We start from the raw sequence: 19,366 nt of genomic DNA on the forward strand, positions 1-19,366 counted from the left end.
CTCCCAGTGATATAAAACATATTTTATTCTATTCTTACATCTCGCCCACTCCTGTTGTCCCTAATCTGAATGCCTTGTCATTTGCAGATCTGCCAGCCAAGTCTCAGTGACTGTCGAGGGAGACTCCTGTATTTGGGATTTACTACTCAAGCAGGTTTCAGAGTAGCAGCCGTGTTAGTCTGTATCCGCAAAAAGAAAAGGAGGACTTGTGGCACCTTAGAGACTAACCCATTTATTTGAGCATGAGCTTTCGTGAGCTACAGCTCAGTTCACGGTGAAGTGAGCTGTAGCTCAGGAGAGCTCATGCTCAAATAAATGGGTTAGTCTCTAAGGTGCCACAAGTCCTCCTTTTCTTATTACTCGAGCACTTTTTATAGCTTCTAACTCCAGGACGGTTTTTCTGCATGCATTTGTAGGCTCTCCCCCATCAGTTTTGCACCTCTCCCCCTAACTTCACCCTCGCATTTTGTGACAGCCCCCTGGCTGGTCGAACCCGCGCGGTGCACAATGGTTGGGGACCAGGCGAGGGCACGCCTGGCCCCGCAAATGCGAGCTGCCATTGCCGGGGGGGCGGGGGGGGGAGGTGTCCTGGTGCCCGCAGGGAGCACAGCAGCAGAGTCCCCAAGAGAGAAACCGGCGCTCCTCCAGTCTGCCGAAGTGGAGAGATCTGTGAGCGTGCGTTGGCTTGGGCTGGGGGGAAGCACCAAAAAGGACGAGGAGGAGTTGGGAGGAGCTGCCCATGTGACCGGCGGCGGCTCAGGCTGTGGGGGCTGCCCAGAAAGTGCTGCAGCTGCTTTTCCGTTCCCTGCTCGGGAGAGCCGGCCGGGGCGTGACCCCGCCGGACAATGCGAAGCGGCTTCTCCCCGAGCAGATGATGGCGATACGAGAACTGAAAGTGTGTCTGCTCGGAGTGAGTAGCAGCGCCGCGGCGTGCGCCGGGCGGGTGGAGGGGCTCGGCTGGGGCAGAGCCCGCTTGCCAAAGGGCAGACGCCGCCGGGGGCGGGGGCTCCCCGCAGTACAGGCTCACGAGAGAGAGACCAGGCTGCCCGCCGCCCTGGGAGGCTCCCCGGGAAGTTTGCGCCGAGTTCCCTGCAAACGGACTTTCTTTGTCCCTGGCTCTTCTTTGTGCCTGGCTTGGCTGAGCCCGCGATAGAGGGAGCTGCTTGGGCCCGCCCGCTTCCGCTCTTGGGCTGTGCCCCGGGGAAAGGCATTTGCGGGGAGGTTGTTGTGCTAAGGATGTGGGCAGCTGGGCATTTTTTCCTCCCGATTGTCTGTGGTCTCGCTCCACGGCTCCCTCACCCCCTTCAGTTCCCTTCTGCGCCAGGTGGGGCACTGAATGTTCTGTTTCCTGGAAGACACCATTTCCAGCTGGGACAAGGGCCTGCCGCACACCCCCAAACCCACGGACCGCTGTATGGACCTTTGCCAGCCACTGCCCCGCGCTAAGTGTCTCTCCAGACATGGGTTGGGGTGTGGGTGTGTTAATTATCGGACTTTTAATGCTCCAGAGTTCAATGCACAGCTCCAGGGTGCTAGTGGATTAAGTGGAAGGAAGCTTTGTGGTACACAAAAAGAAAAGGAGGACTTGGGGCACCTTAGAGACTAACCAATTTATTTGAGCATGAGCTTTCGTGAGCTACAGCTCACTTCATCGGATCATACACAGAGATCATACCAGCTAAATAATAGATCCCACTCAGCTGAAAAAGTGCTTGTCTCTCCCTTTTTGAGGGTTTTATTACCTGGCTGTGGTAAATTCCTTCGGACTGAAACTTGGTATACAACATACCAGGTTCCTGGGTGGGATTTTTCTTTCCAAAAGGAGATAAACTTGGCTGTTGAAATGAGATGCTGTTTATAGAGCCATGAAGGTTAACCTCTCTCTCTCTCTCTCTCTCTCTCTGTCATCATAAATTTTCATAGATCATTTGAAGTGAAAGAATTTAACTGCTTTTTGTTTACCTTTTGTCTTTCACTTACCTTGAATGAGGAAAATGATCATTAGTCCATGTTAATTTTTGTTTCTAGTGATTTTCACTTTCTGATTCTTAACTACTAGCCAAGGCTGCAATGTTTGGGCAGGAAACAGTGAAGGAGAAGTTTTAAATCCAAACTATTATTTCCATTTAAATTTTAAAAGTGAATCTCATACATAAAAGCAAAACTTAAAATTTTGCTGGAATCTGTTACTTTTGACAGTGTTCCTTTGAACCTCTTGATTACCCAGTCCTTAATACTTGCCAGATACTGTCTACATAATCTAAACGATTCTTGTGGGACACGGGGCACCTAACAACATCTGATTTACTTTCACAACACACTCCTGGGTTGCTCTTAGAGCTTGCAACAAACTAGGATAGATAAAGAATTCTTACAGAAGAATGTCTCTTCTCTAGTGTAAGCAAGACTTAAGTTAGAAACTTTTGACAAATGGCCTGTAATTATTACCATTTGTCTAACTGAACCAATGTTAACAAGGGTTAACAAGATTTTTCAAAATCATTGTAGTGTAGAGAAGGCATTATTGTTACCCCATGTCATCGCTCGTTTCAGATACCCCTAAACAAGATTTTTCGCTCGTTTCAGATACCCCTAAACAAGATTTTTCGTGGTGTTTGATGTGTGCATGACTTCAGTGGAGTTACTAAAACTTGGTCTAATGAACTCATAACAGAAGTTTCATTCTGTATAATAGTAATTTCTTTTTGCTTCTTCTCTTTCTGCATTTGAAACAATAATGTGCTTAGGTTTGTGATTTTGATCTACTCTCTGCCATTCACAAAAATAACTTTGCATTAAAATGTGCTGATGAAATTACTCTATGAATGTTAGATAAGCACAGCATGCAAAAATTCAGAGCTTTTGAGAGTCTCTGTAATAGCGTTTCATGTAAGTTTTAAAAACAACATGTCATATGTATGGATACAAAGATTTTATATCATATCCCCATGAAACCGAGAATAGCTTTATAAACTTAGATATGTACAGTGAACTATTTTAATGCAATATAAATCAGTTGCCACTTTAAAAAACACTCGCTGGCCAAATTCTTTAGTGCCTTGGTGTTGGCATTCACACCAGTAGAAAGTAGATACTGAAGAGTTTTGCCCAAAGTAGTTGCCAATAAACATTCTTCTGTCCCCAATGAAAATCTCCACATTCATCTTTAAAATTGTATAGATGCAAAAGTAAACGCAGTTTACTCAAACTTGAGAAGTCTGTGTTAGAACAAGCAGATGCTTCTTTCCCCCCACAAACAGCAAATCCTGTAATCTTGGTGTTTATAAAGGCAGAAGCAGTCTTACGAAATGACATTCCTCTTGCAGTAAATTTATTGCTATTTTGTAACATTAAATGTAAGAGTTCTGTAGGATTTTTGTTGTTGTTTTGTTTGTTCTAAAGCAAGGAGAAGATCATACAGAACAACTACATGTGCTGTGAATTCAAAACTATTCAATACATTCACAAAAAACTTAGGGTAGCAGAGGAAACATTTAAGAAAACATGAAGAACTACAGTTACATCAGCCTTGTAGTTACTGAGAGGAGGTTCCCTCCTGAGTCTTAGTACATTTTAGTTCTACAAAACCATTCACTGCTGGTCATAGTCATCTCACTTACCATGGAAGCTGGCAGTCAATTTTTCCAAGACTTCAAAAGGCTTCATCTGACAGATCCACTGGCTAACTGCAGAGACAGATTTCCAGAATTGGCCAGTTGAGTGCCTGCCAGTGAGAACAAGTTCATCCATTAATCTTTTGGTCTACTTAAAAGAGCTCTCTGAAGGATGCCATTCCAAAATAGAGCCTGACAAAAGGAACCTCAGAGTTATCTTTTTAATAATTCCTAGGATCTGGTTTCATATGCGTTATGAAATGGGAGGGTCCAGCAGCAATGTATCCAGTAGGCCATAATAAAATCTGGTAATCAATACAATCTGAGGCGCCTAAATCCTATAAAACAGGCAAATCCTTAAGCAAGGAATTGCAAGAAACTGAGATCCTGGGAGCTTCAAGTCAGATTTTGAACCCATCTTCCTCCTCCATTTGTGAAAATAGCTCTAGATTACATTTCTCAATCAGACTACAGAGGAAGACCTCTCTTGTCCTATCCCAAACCATTACAGCGTACAAACCTAGATAGCGCAACGCATCTGAAATCTGTCTGTAGCTGTCCAGCTGACAATTCCCTTTTGGGAACTTTCAGCTGGCATAGAGCAAAACCAGCTCCTGCACAATTTGCAAACTTTCCACCCCAGTGTAGAAGGTGTGTGTTGTGGGAGAGACCAGAGCCATCCACCAGCCTCAGCTGACCATTAGATTCATAGATTCATAGATATTTAGGTCAGAAAGGACCATTATGATCATCTACTCTGATCTCCTGCACAACGCAGGCCACAGAATTTCACCCACCACTCCTGCAAAAAACCTCTCACCTATGTCTGTGCTATTGAAGTCCTCAAATTGTGGTTTTCAAGACTTCAAGGAGCAGAGAATCTTCCAGCAAGTGACCCGTGCCCCATGCTACAGAGGACGGCGAAAAACCTCCAGGGCCTCTTCCAATCTGCCCTGGAGGAAAATTCCTTCCCAACCCCAAATATGGCGATCAGCTAAACCCTGAGCATATGGGCAAGATTCATCAGCCAGATACTACAGAAAATTCTTTCCTGGGTAACTCAGATCGCACCCCATCTAATATCCCATCACAGGCCATTGGGCCTATTTACCATGAATATTTAATTACCAAAACCATGTTATCCCATCATACCATCTCCTCCATAAACTTATCAAGTTTAATCTTAAAGCCAGATAGATCTTTTAGGGACAACAGCCAGCTATTGTGAACTACAGCAGCATTCCATAGCTGGGGCTGGAGCCACTGTACGAGAAATGGAGACCCGTAACTGGTTCCTTGATGTCCCAGTCCTCCTGCACTGAGCGCATCTTGGCACAGGAGAGAATCTGGCCCAACGTTCTTGATGTGAATGTACTGAAACTCAGATTTGGGGATCCAGGCTATGTTTCACCATTTACTCATCAAAAGTGAGTAGCTCATTGTTTTTAAAACACCTGGGTAGAAGGAAAAGGCTTGATTTCTTGCAGTCTCCACCCCATGATGCTCAGGAACGTGTGCAGTGCAGTACTGTAAGGTGACAGGAGAAATCTCCCTCCTTTTATGAGAAACCTTTAGACCAGGGTTTCTCAACCTGTGGGTGGTACCCAAAACTGGGTTGCCAGAATGTTTCAAAGGGTCACGTAGCAGCTTCTGTCCCACAGAGCTGGCTGGGCTCACCTCCCTGCTCCAGGCACAGCAACCTCTGGGATCCCAGTGCCACTCAGGTTTGGCCCAGCCAACATGGTAACAGGAATCCAGGTGGGCCAAATTTGAGTGAGTGGCACTGCAACTCCATGAACCAGGTCACAACTCCATTCTCATAACTTTGGTCCAGTCAAGGGGCAAGGGCCAAACATGAGCAGCGCTGCAATCCCAAAGGTTGCAACACCCAGAGCCGAGAGCCAAGCCCAGCCAGCCCTCCTGCATAGTAGCTGCAGGAGCTGCCACTGTGGGGTGAGTGCCAGAGAGGACTCATCCTACCTCCCCCACCCAGCCCGGAGGCAGGACCCAAATGAAACCACCCCAGGCAGGGCATCCACCCCACACAATTTACTGGGTTGCAACAGGCCATAAACATTTACAAATTGGTCCTGAGCCCAAAAAGATTGAAAACCACTGCTTTAGACAACGTTTTAAGACTACATGCTACTGGAGGATGGGCCCCCATGTGGTGTCTAATGGAGTGAGAAACATGAGAAATGAACAGAAGAGTGATGAAAGGGAACCACAGGGCAAAGCTGTCCTAATCTAACCCAAATTTCATAGAATCATAGAATATCAGGGTTGGAAGGGACCTCAGGAGGTCATCTTGTCCAACCCCCTGCTCAAAACAGGACCAAATCCCCAATTTTTGCCCCAGATCCCTAAATGGCCCCCTCAAGGATTAAACTCACAACCCTGGGTTTAGCAGGCCAATGCTCAAAACACTGAGCTATCCCTCCCCCCAAATTTGTACATAGGTTAATTTTATACATAGGTTAATTTTAGGATTAGGCTCTGAGCTGCTGGTATCCTTCCTTGTTGAGCACAGATTCATAGATTCCTGTCCCGAAGGGGCCATTATGATTATCTAGTCTGACCTGCTGTGCAGCACAGGCCATAGAACTTCCCAAAATAGTTCCTGGAGCAGATCTTTTAGAGAAACATCCAATCTCGATTTAAAAATTGCCAGTGATGGAGAATCCACCATGATGCTTGGTAATTGTTCCAGTGGTTAATTACCCTCACGGTTAAAAAATGTATGCCTGATTTCCAATCTGAATTTGTCTAGCCTCAACTTCCAGCCATGGAGTGGTGCTTTGTTCCTCATGATTCAGTGAGAAGAAATAATTTGAGGGGAAGCAGGTTGTGCTTGCTGGTGGGCTGTCAAGGACATTGCACCTCACTAATGTTGCAAGGTATTGAGCAGCTAGCTGTGAATTATCCTGTTTTCTTAGAACTCTTGGGGACATTTCAATGTGCGTGGCCCCATGCCCGCCTCTTCTCTTGCTTTCTTCTAAGTAGAGGTGTTACAGCTGAGTATGCTATTACTCCTGGATAGCAGTATGAATAATATAAAATAGCCTTGGCACACATATTTTGCAAATACTAGGTTGCACTTAAGCATGTATGCCATGGTCATGCCCTGTCTTTGCCCCTATAAGCACTTCATGTTCACTTCCTCCTATACACCAGTCCTCAGAGATTTGCTTGAGTTACCTAGTTCTGTGCAGAGAAATCTAAACAATATAGAGGCCGTTCTGCACAGGTGCTGAGTAAATCGTGAATGCTTGTACTTTGGATCTCTACTCTTCTTTCTGCAGCCTGTAGGATTGAGGTATAGCTTCTTGCCAAGTTCTGACGTAACTGCTGTGTGGCAACTACTAACAAGATTTCTAGCCTTTGGACTGAGGCTGTGCTCCTTGACTTTTGTTGCATTTTAGGGAAACTGTTAGCTTGCCCTGGTGGGGCTTCAGGAGGTTGCTTATTAGTTTTCATCTGCTGTAACCTACCTGCTCCTCTGCTTTCTTTATTTACCAAGTTTTTACGTTGTTATGTTTGGGCATGTGTTGCATGTACAGTACTGTACAGGTGTATCAACTTCCAGTGTACACATATGCAGACTATAAAAAAGTGGTCAGAATTCTTTGATAATTTAGGTAATCTGGAACACGTTGTTAATTTTAGTAAGGATAAAATCTCTCTGGCATTCCAAACGCGATGACATGATAAACTAAGGGAAAAAATAGGGCCTGGGCTGCAATCGAATGTGGAGCCGTTTTTCTGTAGCAAAATCTTTCTGTAAAAACTTGAAACAATTAATGTACCTTTTAATTTAGCCATTACATTGAAAGTGTCTCTCTGAATATCTTTAAATTATACTAGTGTTTAAAAAACAACTGAACATATTAACTCTGATCTGCCTCCAAAAACTGTTATGTTATAGAGTTGCCATCCGTGGAGTGAGGGGCCGGGGTGGGGAAATGGGGCACGGGGGGGGGGGGGGGTCCATCCCTGGAGCAAGAGGCCAGTGTGGGGAAATCAGGGCACAACAGGGTGGGGAGGTTGGGGAGGGGAAATCAGAGCACAGCGGGGCAGGGAGGTTGGTTTCTGGAGTGAGGGGCTTGGGAAATCGAGACACAGCGGGGCAGGCAGGTTCGTTCCTGGAGTGAGGGGCTGGGGAAATCGGGGCACAGTGGGGTGGGGGAGCCCATCCCTGAAGCAAGGGGCCAGGGTTGGGAAATCGGGGCACAGAAGGGCAGTGGGGGGCAGACAGGTTACCTGGTTCCCCCCCCCCCCCCCCCGGACAGCGCCAGTATCTACTTTGGAGCCCGGTCTGGGAGTCAGCCAGTTCTCTCTGTCAGGCTGGGGGTGGGAAGAGCAGAGCCGCTCCTCCAGGCTCCAGCAGCAGCTGCTGCTTTTCCCAGATGCTTTTAGTCAGACACAGCTGACCGGACGCTGCCAGTTTCCCTTTTCAACTGGATGTTCCACTTGAAAACCAGACACCTGGCAACCCTAGGTTGTACAACGGTAGCCCAGAGGTCTTTGTCAGGATTGGGGCCCCATTGTGCTAGGCACTGTACAAACATTAAATAAAAGAGTCCTTGCCGGAAAGAGTTTACAATCTGAGGACCCAGTCCTGCAATTGGCTCTATGGAGGCGGATCTTTATGCTGACATGGGATCCCAACGAAGTCAATGGGGCTCCAGATGGGTGCAGGGGTCCATCCACACATAATCAATTGTAGGTTTGTGGCATAAAGAGGAACAAAATGTAACGGATGGGTGCAGAAAACAAGAGTGGAAGTGAAAGGATTCCAAGATTATGTCTATTAGCTAAATGTAGATTTCATTAGGTTTTTTATTTATTTACTGAATAGCAAGATGAGTGAACAAGAGAGACTGAATCACCGATAGGCTATTTTCCAGTCAGTGATTCATCACTACCTTTTGTTCACTCATCCATGGGTGGCGGGTATCATAGGCTGGGGAAGCCTGTGCCTTACCACCAGCCAGGTGTAGCCCCGTCCATACTCCGCCCCAGGCTCCCTCCTACTTCCTGCTCTGGCCACTTTTCCCAGTTCCCCTGTGCCGTGGCCCCGGCTCCTTTTTAATAAGCCTGATGAAACATTTTTATAAAGGGTCAGATTCAAATTTTCATGTCAGTGTAGTGTTGGACATTGAACAATGAATATGATAAACCCAGAATGCTTCAGAATCCAGAATTTTCTGTCTTAAATGCTTTTCTGAACAGGTTCCAACACTTCTTATTATTATTCATTTCTTCCCAAAGTTTTGGGAGGAATTATTTAGTAAAATGACTCAATTACATTATGACCTGAAACATCCTTCAAGGAAAAAATAAACAGAGGCCACATTCTGCTCTCAGTTACACCTGTGCAACCTGACTGAACACACTAGGCCCTGGTCTACAACTACAGACTTATGTCGATTATAACTACGTCACACACGGATGTGGAAAATCCACCCCCCTGAGCGTGCAGTTATTTATACTGACCTAACTCCTGGTGTAGACAGAGCCTCTCGGGGAGGTGGAGTACCTACGCCGATGGGAGAAGCTCTCCGTTTGGTGTAGATAACGTCCTCACTAAGCTTTACAGTGGTACGGCTGCACGTGTAGTTCTGTAAGTGTGGACAAGCTGTAGGTTTGCACCATCATAACAGAAGGCAGAAGTGGGCCCACAAGATTTTTCACCACTTACCAGTAACCAGACTAGAAAAGGGATTCCTTTGTACAGCAGTTTGTTGTTCACAGAACTGTGTGATGCTCAGTGCATAACATGCATTTCTGAGCTCTTGATTTTACTAGTTTACTAGCTGAGGGCCTGCCATGTGATGGGGTTATAATGAATAAATTGTATGCAAGTTGTGGTTATTCTGCATGTTAAATCATATTACTACATTTTGGTTTCCAGATTATTGCAAAGTGCTTGTGTGTTTTTGCTGTTGTACCTTTCCATCTTCTCAGGGTTTGTTGTTTTTCTTTCTTAGTAATTTAGAAACAATTAAATTCCATCTTTCCACCAAAAGGAGGAATTGGAATAAATAGTAAACTCCAGTTTCTAGACACCACTTGCATGTCACCTATGGCTTTGCTAAGGAAACTCATGCTCAGGAAAATTTAATGGAGCAAACTGAAGCATTCCCTGTAAGAAATTATTCTGTAAATTCTCTTGACCATTATGTCAAGATGGTCACCAGATGACTGACTGAAAAACCAAAAAGAAAAGGAGTACTTGTGGCACCTTAGAGGCTAACCAATTTATTTGAGCATGAGCTTTCGTGAGCTACAGCTCACTTCATCGGATGCATACCGTGGAAACTGCAGCAGACTTTATATACACACAGAGATCATGAAACAATACCTCCTCCCACCCCACTGTCCTGTTGGTAATAGCTTATCTAAAGTGATCATCAAGTTGGGCCATTTCCAGCACAAATCCAGGTTTTCTCACCCTCCACCCCCCCACCAGGAGAGTGAGTTTGTGTGTGGGGGGGTGGAGGGTGAGAAAACCTGGATTTGTGCTGGAAATGGCCCAACTTGATGATCACTTTAGATAAGCTATTACCAGCAGGACAGTGGGGTGGGAGGAGGTATTGTTTCATGATCTCTGTGTGTATATAAAGTCTGCTGCAGTTTCCACGGTATGCATCCGATGAAGTGAGCTGTAGCTCACGAAAGCTCATGCTCAAATAAATTGGTTAGCCTCTAAGGTGCCACAAGTACTCCTTTTCTTTTTGCGAATACAGACTAACACGGCTGTTACTCTGAAACCTGAAAAACCAAAGCCACTCTTCACATTTACAGATCAAGAGCTTTTGATTTGTGTGATTTATCCTTATCATTCAATAATACTTTTTCCTTTAAGGGCAACCAGAAAGGAAAATATTTTTTCCCTAAGGACATATCTTTATAATTGTAGAAAGACCTGTCAATCATTCAGTTCTGGTTTAATTCTTTTCTTTAAAACATAGTTACATGTTTGGGGCTGGGGAGGAGGGAGAAAAAAAGAAAAACCTCCAAAAGGCAGCTTACAGAGAGAGAGCAGATCTCTAAAAAGACATAACATTAAAAGACATAACATTAACATTAAGCAGAACTACCCTCACTGATAGGGTGTTTTGTGTTGTTTTTCTCCTTAAAATGGAATCTAAGCAGTGCTCTCGAGCTTTTCAAACGTTCATGCACACCTCAGGGCTTGAATATGTGCAAACTCAGATATGTGCAGGTAAAACCCAATTTGTGCAAATGTATCAGTATGTGCACGTGCAAAGCAAGGGTTGCGTGTGTGCTTTGGACCTTGCCAATGGGCAACTTGGACATGCACACATACATGCATACGGTGTGCAACCCTTGCTTTACACATACACATTCAAGCACAGATTAGGATTCTTTATACTACATTTAAGTTTGCATGCTTGCAAGCCCTGAGGTGCACATGATTGGTTGAAATCAGGACCTTTATGGCCATAATGTTTAGATACATTTTTTTCCTCCTTTAAAATTTTATCAATTAATAGGTGTACATTTAAGGGTGTATTTTCCTATTCAAACTTCTGCATTCACTACACAAAGGAGTGAAAAATGATTTATATGTTAATGAAAATTTCTTCCAAGAAGTTGTTGCCTATTCTTATTAGTGATCAAGCGGCCAGATAATTGCAATGTATGCAATTAATGTGTTTGCCCAATTAGCCTGCGACAAGGGCACAACCCACTGGAATTAGTCATGTTAATGCTAAACCAATAATGGGAAGAAAGAAGTTAAAATTTTGTTCATTTTTAACTGTAGAGAAGGGTCTGTTTAATCATAACTGGATTAGGGCTTTACGGCAAAGACCTTTACTAGCTGAACAGTGTGAAGGGAGCATGCTGCTATGGGATTCCCAGGAGGAATTTATCTGACCGCCCAGAATTCCCCTTAGGACATCCCGACAGTTAATGCTTCAGTGGCACTGGCAGCTCTGCCATAATTAAAACAGATGCATTGTGCGCTCCTGTCTCCCTGGTCAGTGTTATGGGGGTGAGTAGACACGGACCCTTTTCTGATAGGCTCCTGGCAGCCCTTGCAGGGAGTAGTGGCCCCATGCTTCAGCCACATTGTGACTGGCTCGTGAGCTGGGATGCAAAGGCAAGGCTTCTTATGTGCTTCTCTTCTCTCTCTCATACATTTGAGCCCACAGTCTGGTTCTCAATACATACTTTGACAGTATTAATGAACTAACATCTACTGATTGACTGCCTACTATATGATTTTGACAGACAAAATGGCTAACTATCTTATGATTTCTGACTCCTTTACATAGAAGATGAGGGGAATTACAAACGATTTGGTTACTAGATGGGCTTCAGGTACCACATGCTGGGTACTAACGCAAGAGGACTCATAAGTTTCTAAAACTAAACTGGCTCTTTATTAAGAGAATTATCTAAAGAGGGTGACGAGACAGCAAGTATGAAAAATCGGGACAGAGAGAGAGAGAGAGAGAGAGAGTGTGTGTGTGTGTGTGTAAGTAGGTGCCTATATAAGAAAAAGCCCTGAATATTGGGACTGTAAAATCGGGACATCTGGTCACCCTAATCGAAAGAGATGCTGTAACTGTTACAAAGAATACTACATATTTATTCTGGGAGGATGTTACACTTCAGCGTTGTTCTGACAGCTTGGGTTCTACAGTGACAATGGCCATATAAGTACCTAGGTAAATGGACAGAAAGAGGTCACAAAGGAGGCACTAGACTAGGATAACCTTGAGTGCTTTAATCACATGGGAATGAAAAAAAAAACAACTAGGGCTTCTTTTGGTAACTTCGTTGTGTCCGTTCCCATGAGTTTAATATTTCACTAATTTAAATTTTCATTGTTCTCTCTATTCTGTGACATACCAGTAAATACATTATTTAAGATGATTTGGGTTTTGTCTGTGGAAGCTTGGTACTCAAAAGAAAATGAAGTGCCCTCTTGAGACAATGTGTGTGACAGCATCTGCATGGTTTAAGGGTCTGGAGAAGGCAGTGCAGACTTCTATCTGGAACAGTGCCTCAGATGGGCCCAAAGGTCTCAGTGAGTGATGTGCAGGAGGAGGAACAAATGACTCAAAGGTACAAGGTATTATAAGACAATTTCAGAAGAAAGGCTGCGGACTGAATAGGTCTAAAATTAGCAACTCTGTGCTGTTAGAATGGAAATCTAGAAAACCCTGTGTGTCCTTTTTATATGTAGAACCTTAGTGGCTTCTGGAAACTTGTTTTATAATTCCTGTAGTAGGAAGGTGTCAGGTATTATAGTAAATAAATCCCAAATTGCTACTAAGCTAGGATGAAAACAGAGGTAGAAACAAATTGATTGGTAACACTTGTAGGCCTTTGAATAACAATTTGTTGTTTTATAACATGTTATGTGCTAATTCGCAGGTGAAATAATACAAAAATAGAGCCAGGCATGAAAAATACCTTAGAAATCCATTTTTTGCTGCTGAACTTTTGTAAATAATGGCTTAACTGTCTCCTTAATAAAGTTTAATATTTAACTCCTTGCTACATGATGCCCTGTGATTCTCAGTGTTACATGTTGCTGAAGCCACAGATGCTGCATCCTTTTTTCCCCTGTTTGACCCAATCCACCAAAGCAAAAAACAAATCAAGTTCCTAAGAGTATACTATAAATACTCGATTTTTTTATTGTTTAACCCAGTGTTTCTTAGTAGATGGGATTGCAACAGCCCTGGGGGTCATGAGTTAGTGAGTTCTGAGTTCTGTTACAGTCTAAAGCATAGAAAATCTTGCTCCCCACTTCCCACCTTTCCTAATCAAGTATTCTCTGTTAACCTCTCAAAACACACCCACAAATAAATTATATAGGCTAATCATGGTTGCAGTAGCCTGGACTCTTACTTGGGTGTTGCCACTAGCCACGCTTTTATCTGCACAGAAAAACCTTTCCCCTGAGTTAAGCAGTGCTTTCAGCCTGGATTAGCTGGCCTGTCTGGGGTTAGAGCCTAGGTTCCACTTTCACTCAGGTGGTAACCCAACCATTTTGCAGTGACAACACAGGCTAAGTCACCTGAATGCTGATAGTCTTCCAGTGCCTTCCCACAGTTCCCCTTGTGTTCAGAAGGGTCGAGCAGCACCCCCCGGCACTTTAGAAAGTCAGCGCCTGTGTCAAAGAGTGTCCATAATTTTGCATACAGTGTTTTTACATACATTTCATAGTGATATTAATGACTAGTGTGTTATTAGTTTTCAAATGATATATTACAAAACACCTTTTAAATAAATCACAACAGTGTGTGAGGTATATTGAGCTAGTCAGGCCAGCTAAAACTTACTGTTACATACCAGGGAGCCCCTTACCATCTGGCATTGGGTGCTCTTAGGATACCCCTGTTTGCTCTAGTCTGATGTGGGGGTTTGTCCAATCATGCCATAGGATCTGTGTCTTTTACTTTTCCCAAATAACTCTATGATAGAGAGGATATAAAGCACACTTAACCTTACCGTTGGGCTCATAGGAATAATGTTCTTCCCTGTCTGGCTGACCTTTAAAGGCAATGATTTAATTCCATCAATATAAATCCAAGGAGATTTGCAATTAATATTCTAAGATATGTTAGTAAAATCCCACTCTTTGGAATTACTTCTTTGTATTTGAATAATTTAGCATCGACTGGTCTCCCTTTTCCATTTTTTGTCGTCTTCTCACCCCCGAAGTATTCAACAGCTTTTTATCTGTGGGTGAAAAGTGCTATGAGAGTGCAAAATATTTTTTATACAAAATGCATACACACTGTAGGATCTGAATTATAAATGCAATGGGAATTCCTTCTAAACTTCCTTTAAAATATGTCCAAGGAGTCTTGTCAACTGACATAATTTTGCTAAACAAATATGATTAAGTGTTCCAGAAAGCTTGATTTTGCTTTCTTCTCTAAGAGCTTGTCTACACAAACATTATGTTCATGGCAAAAGGGGATGTAGTCTGCCATGTCCGTATGGACCCTGCTGACCCACACTTACAGTACTTTAGTGTGCTTTGATGTAGTCACTTTTCAGAGAGGGATAAATCAAAGTGCACAAAGGGACTGTTAGTTCACGTCAGTAGTATATCACATGGACACTAAGCCCTGGTCTACACTGTAGGGGAGGAGCGATCTAAGTTATGCAATTTCAGCTACATGAATAACGTAGCTGAAGTCGATGTACTTAGATCGACTTACTGTGGTGTCTTCACCGCGGTGAGTTGACTGCTGCCGCTCCCCCATCGACTCTGCCTATACCTCTCGCAGTGGTGGAGTACAGGAGTTGACGGGAGATTGCTCGGGGATCGATTTATCGCGTCTAGGCTAGACGCGATAAATCGAACCTCACTGGATCAATCGCTGTTTGCCGATCCGGCGGCTAGTGTAGACATACCCTGAGTGTGTGGCAGGCTAATGCAGAGCAGATTTACACCCGAACTTGCTACAAATTACATTTTCATGAAGATAGGCCCTAAGGCACCTTCTAGGCTATGAAAACTGAATTTAACAATTTTTGTTAAACTTGGTAGCACCTCAAGCCCATTATAATGCAGGTGAAGTCCACTCTGCATGGATGTGGCTGAGATGTGTAATAACTAGATTTATGTTTCTGTTTACTGAAGAAGAACCTGATTTAGTTTTGTATTTGAAATTCAGTGTTGTGGATGAAAGGAGAGGATCGATTTCATGCTTTGACAGAAAAAAGTCTAATTTTTAAGATGAGAAAGATTTAATGCAATTATGTGTGCTATACTCAATATGCAAAACATGCACTTTCAGGACATTCAGTGGGGCCAGGTTTTCACTGTCGGCCTAGATGACTTATTTTAGATTTAGTAAAACAACAGACAAATAACCAATATAAAATATCCATGACAGAGAAAGGAGAATAGTACGTATTCTCAACAATATTCACTCAACAAGCTCCTCCATCTCAAATCTTCTAACAGCACTACCCAAACACAGTGGTGCCAAAACATTTCCTGTTATGCCCCCCCTTACTAGTAGGGTGGCCAGGTGTCTGGTTTTCAACCGGAAAGTCCAGTTGAAAAGAAAGCCTGATGGTGTCTGGTCAGATCTACTGACTGGACACCAAAAGTATGGTTACTGTGGTTGGGGGAGGTGCCGGTCATCACCTGTGCCAGCCCCTACTTAGCCGTGGCCACCTCCTACCTGCATTGGGTGGCTGCAGCTCCCAGCCCCGGCTCTGCAGGCGAGTCCCACCTGATCGGGGCAGGGAGTGGGGGAGACAGAAAAGCAGTGAGCGACGGAGGGAGGGGGAAAGAGGAGTGAAAAGCGGGCCAGGTCCTGGGACGGGAAGGGGCAGGGCAGGGAGGGGGCAGGTCCTCGGTAGGATTGCCTACCCAGAGACAACGACACAAACCCAAAGACCCTTGCCCTGCCCCCTGCCCTGCTCTCTCCTTGAGGCCACGCCCGTGTCCTGCCCCTTCTCTGAGGTCACGTCCCCCCACTCAGTCCATCCCCTCTCCCTTCATCGCTCGCTCTCCCCCACCCTCATTCACTTTCACGAGGGTGGGGCAGGGGGTTGGGATGCGGGAGGAGGTGCGGGGTGCAGGCTCTGGGAGGGAGTTTGCGTGCGGGGTGTGAGCTCTAGGCTGGGGCAGGGTCTTAGGGTGTGGGAGGGGGTGCAGGGTGTGAGCTCTGGGAGGGAGTTTGGGTGCAGGACGGGGTAAGGGGTCGGACTCTGGGAGGGAGTTTGGGTGTGGGCTCTAGGCTGGGGCAGGGAGTTGGGGTCCAGGAGGGGGTCAGCGCTTATCTCGGGCAGCTCCTGAAAGTGACTGGCACATCCCTCTGGCAGTGGCTTCTAGGCGGGGGGGTCAGGGAGGGTCTCCACGTGCTGCTACCCATGGGTACCGCCCCCGCAGCTCCCATTAGCTGCAGTTCCCAGCCAATGGGAGCTGTGGAGTTGGCACTTGGGCAGGCGGGGGCAGCGTGCAGAGACTCTCCCCCCCATCCCCCCCAGGAGCCGCAGAGACGGTGCCAGCCGCTTCCGGAAGGGGCATGAAGCCAAGGCAGGTAAGGGAGTCTGCCTTAGTCCCGCTGCCGCACTGGACTGTTAGTGCCCAAAATCTCCCGGTTTGGCTGAAGTAGCCTCTGGGAGATAAGAGTGTGATTCCAGTGGACTCCTGGCGAAACTGGAAGGGTTGGCAACCCGGGGGGAAGGGGAGGTTCCAGTACTTCTGCCGGAGTGTCCGTTTTTTAAATATTACAAAGTTGGCAACCCTACTTACAGTAAAGGAATCTGCCTGTGCCCCCACCACCCCGCTCCATTACAGCACAGTTGGCTCAGCAGAGGAGCTTGGGCTGGCTGCAGAGCTGGGCTAGAGGCAGAGCTGGCCTGGGGGTGGAGAGGGAATGAAGGCACAGCTGGACTGAGGGCAGAGTGGAACTGTGACTGGGGCTGGAGCTGGGCTGGGGGTGGAGCAAGGGGCGGAGTGGAGCTGTGGCTGGGGCTAGAGCTAGGCTGGGGGGGCGGAGCTGGGTGGTGCTCCCACCTGGCCTGGGCCCATGCCGCATGCCCCCTGAACCTTTGCCCCACAGTTTGGGGACCATTGCGCTAGCAAAATATGAGGCAGTTCTTACATTTAAAGGTACACTACCCAGAGAATAAAATGTTGTGGCAATCACCATGAGAGGTAAATTACTTTACATGACCCGAATAAAATGATTGTCCTATGAACAGGCCTCCTAAAACAGTGTCATGTTTTAACAAATAGTCCAGTGAGCATGTCCACTGAAGCTGGCACAGGGTAGCAGAAGCCATCTTAAATTTTCCTTAAGGGCTGCTGACAGAGGCTGCCAAGGCTATGCACTGAAAGTTGAAACAGCTCATCCCTTGGCATTTGGACTCTGTGACCCTGCCCTCCAAGAGAAGAGAAATTGCAGCCAGTTTTCCTTCATGGCATTCTCCTTCTAATGGACTTTCCACCACTGAAGGCCTACACCAGGATTTACATTTGCGGAAGCCACTGTAAAACAGTGCTCTGTCTAGCTCTTAACATGCAGATTGCACGTCCTAATCTGTATAACTGCCATTTGGTTGCTTACTAAACTTTAGAGCAGATTTAAAACATCTGCTCAAATTTTATAACATCATTGAATAGCCAAAGAAGGGTGGTGAGAGAGAAAGAAAGAACTTCCCCTGTCCGCTGCTAATCACGCAGATTGGACATCTTTTCCTCATCTCTGCCTGGTTTTTGGACACTGTGGGCCTGATTCTCCAGTGCCCAGCACATTGTCAGGGCTGGATTTCTCATGTTCACTATGGCCACTTTACACACAGTGTAAAGGCAGCATATAGTGGGTGTAAATATACTTTCTCTCCCTTTAAAGTTCTTTTACACTGCTTTAGCCATGTAAATGAGACTAAGACCCTACCATTCTGATATAGTAACATTTTACACCCACTTTGCATGGTATAAATAACTGCACAAGGTACAGGGTAATAAAGAAGCAGAACCAATCAGTGCTGTTTTTCCTCCTTTCCCCTCAACTTCTTAACTTATAACAGTAGAGAGAGATTTCTAAGCCCTATACTGCTGAAACATTTTATAAGCTCTCCCCATTGTGCTTTAAACAATTTTGAACATCAGAAGAAAAAAATATCGATTGAGTTTAAGGATGCAGTTGGTAAAATTGGACAAGAGGCTGATTCATCACACAGCCTGATGTAAGCAAAGAAAATTGTCTAAATCTACAATCGCAAGGCTCAAGGGAAGGCTGGAGCCACCAGTAGTAGTCACACAAAAGCTGCACATTGATCAGCTGAACAAATTACTCTGATTTTGTTGTAGCTATTTTTAAATGTAAGTGCTAGACTGTGGTTTTTTATTTCTTAGATGGTGTAGTATACTGTGTAGGATTTTATTGCTTCTCTTTGGGCTGCAAAACTACTTAGCAGTGCAGCACATAAAAGTAAATATTAAATGTACGTGAATTCCGGCTGTCAAACAAGTTATGTTCCAAAGTTAATGTTTTTTTTTCTTTGTCAGCAGAGTGATAAAATGTTGCTGATGTCATTGAGTGTCTCAGTAGGCCTTGACATTCTTTGCCATCCAGAACTAAGCCAACTGTCAAATTCTTTTGCAGAAAATGGCTCTTATGATAAAACATCTAGTATGATTGCACATATAACTAAAAACACTCTGGGCTGGATTCTCATTCATGCTAAGGCCCCAGTATACTGTCATATTGATGTAAAAGAGCCTTAAAGTAGGTGTTGTATATTGCACTTTTTTGCCCCATGAATTTATGTTTGCTACAGGGTTAAACAGGTATAATTCAGACACCATGGCTTAGATACCAGGCTGTGTTCCAGCTATAGTCAGCCCAACTTGGTGGGAGGTGGGGGTTTGAATGTAGCCTTAAACCACCAATATGTCCTCCTACTGCACCTCTCCAATACTGAGACCTGTTGTGTACCAGGTCAGTCCCTGGCATAGAGCAGAGCAGCTTTAAGACTTCTCTGTGTTATACTGGCCTGGAAGGGACCATTGCAGCCACTAAGGATTGCCTGGCATAGATTCCCTGGACATGCCTACTCCCTGCTCCTGGGGCTGTGTTACCTGAGCATTCCCTTATACAACCGGAATCCTCAGATAACTGGATATGCGGGCTTTATAGCTGCTATGTGCCATCAGAGCAATAAAAATCAGCCATTGCCCTGGTGCAGGATCATACCCAAGAGTGGGGCCAAATTCATCCTTGATGTAT

At 45.0% G+C, this 19,366-nt stretch overlaps 1 protein-coding gene across 1 annotated transcript in view; it reads left to right on the top strand.

The window, feature by feature from the left end:
* Positions 1-642: 642 nt before the first annotated feature.
* Positions 643-19,366, top strand: part of RAB31 (RAB31, member RAS oncogene family) — a 99,213-nt gene continuing 80,489 nt past the window's right edge. The window contains exon 1 of the mRNA XM_073331604.1: positions 643-910. Within this exon, the coding sequence (XP_073187705.1) occupies positions 872-910 (39 nt within the window). The 5' untranslated portion in view covers positions 643-871. The remainder of the gene's footprint in view (positions 911-19,366) is intronic.

The sequence above is a fragment of the Lepidochelys kempii genome, chromosome 2 (assembly GCF_965140265.1).
Source record: "Lepidochelys kempii isolate rLepKem1 chromosome 2, rLepKem1.hap2, whole genome shotgun sequence".
In the NCBI taxonomy this organism is placed as follows: domain Eukaryota; kingdom Metazoa; phylum Chordata; order Testudines; family Cheloniidae; genus Lepidochelys; species Lepidochelys kempii.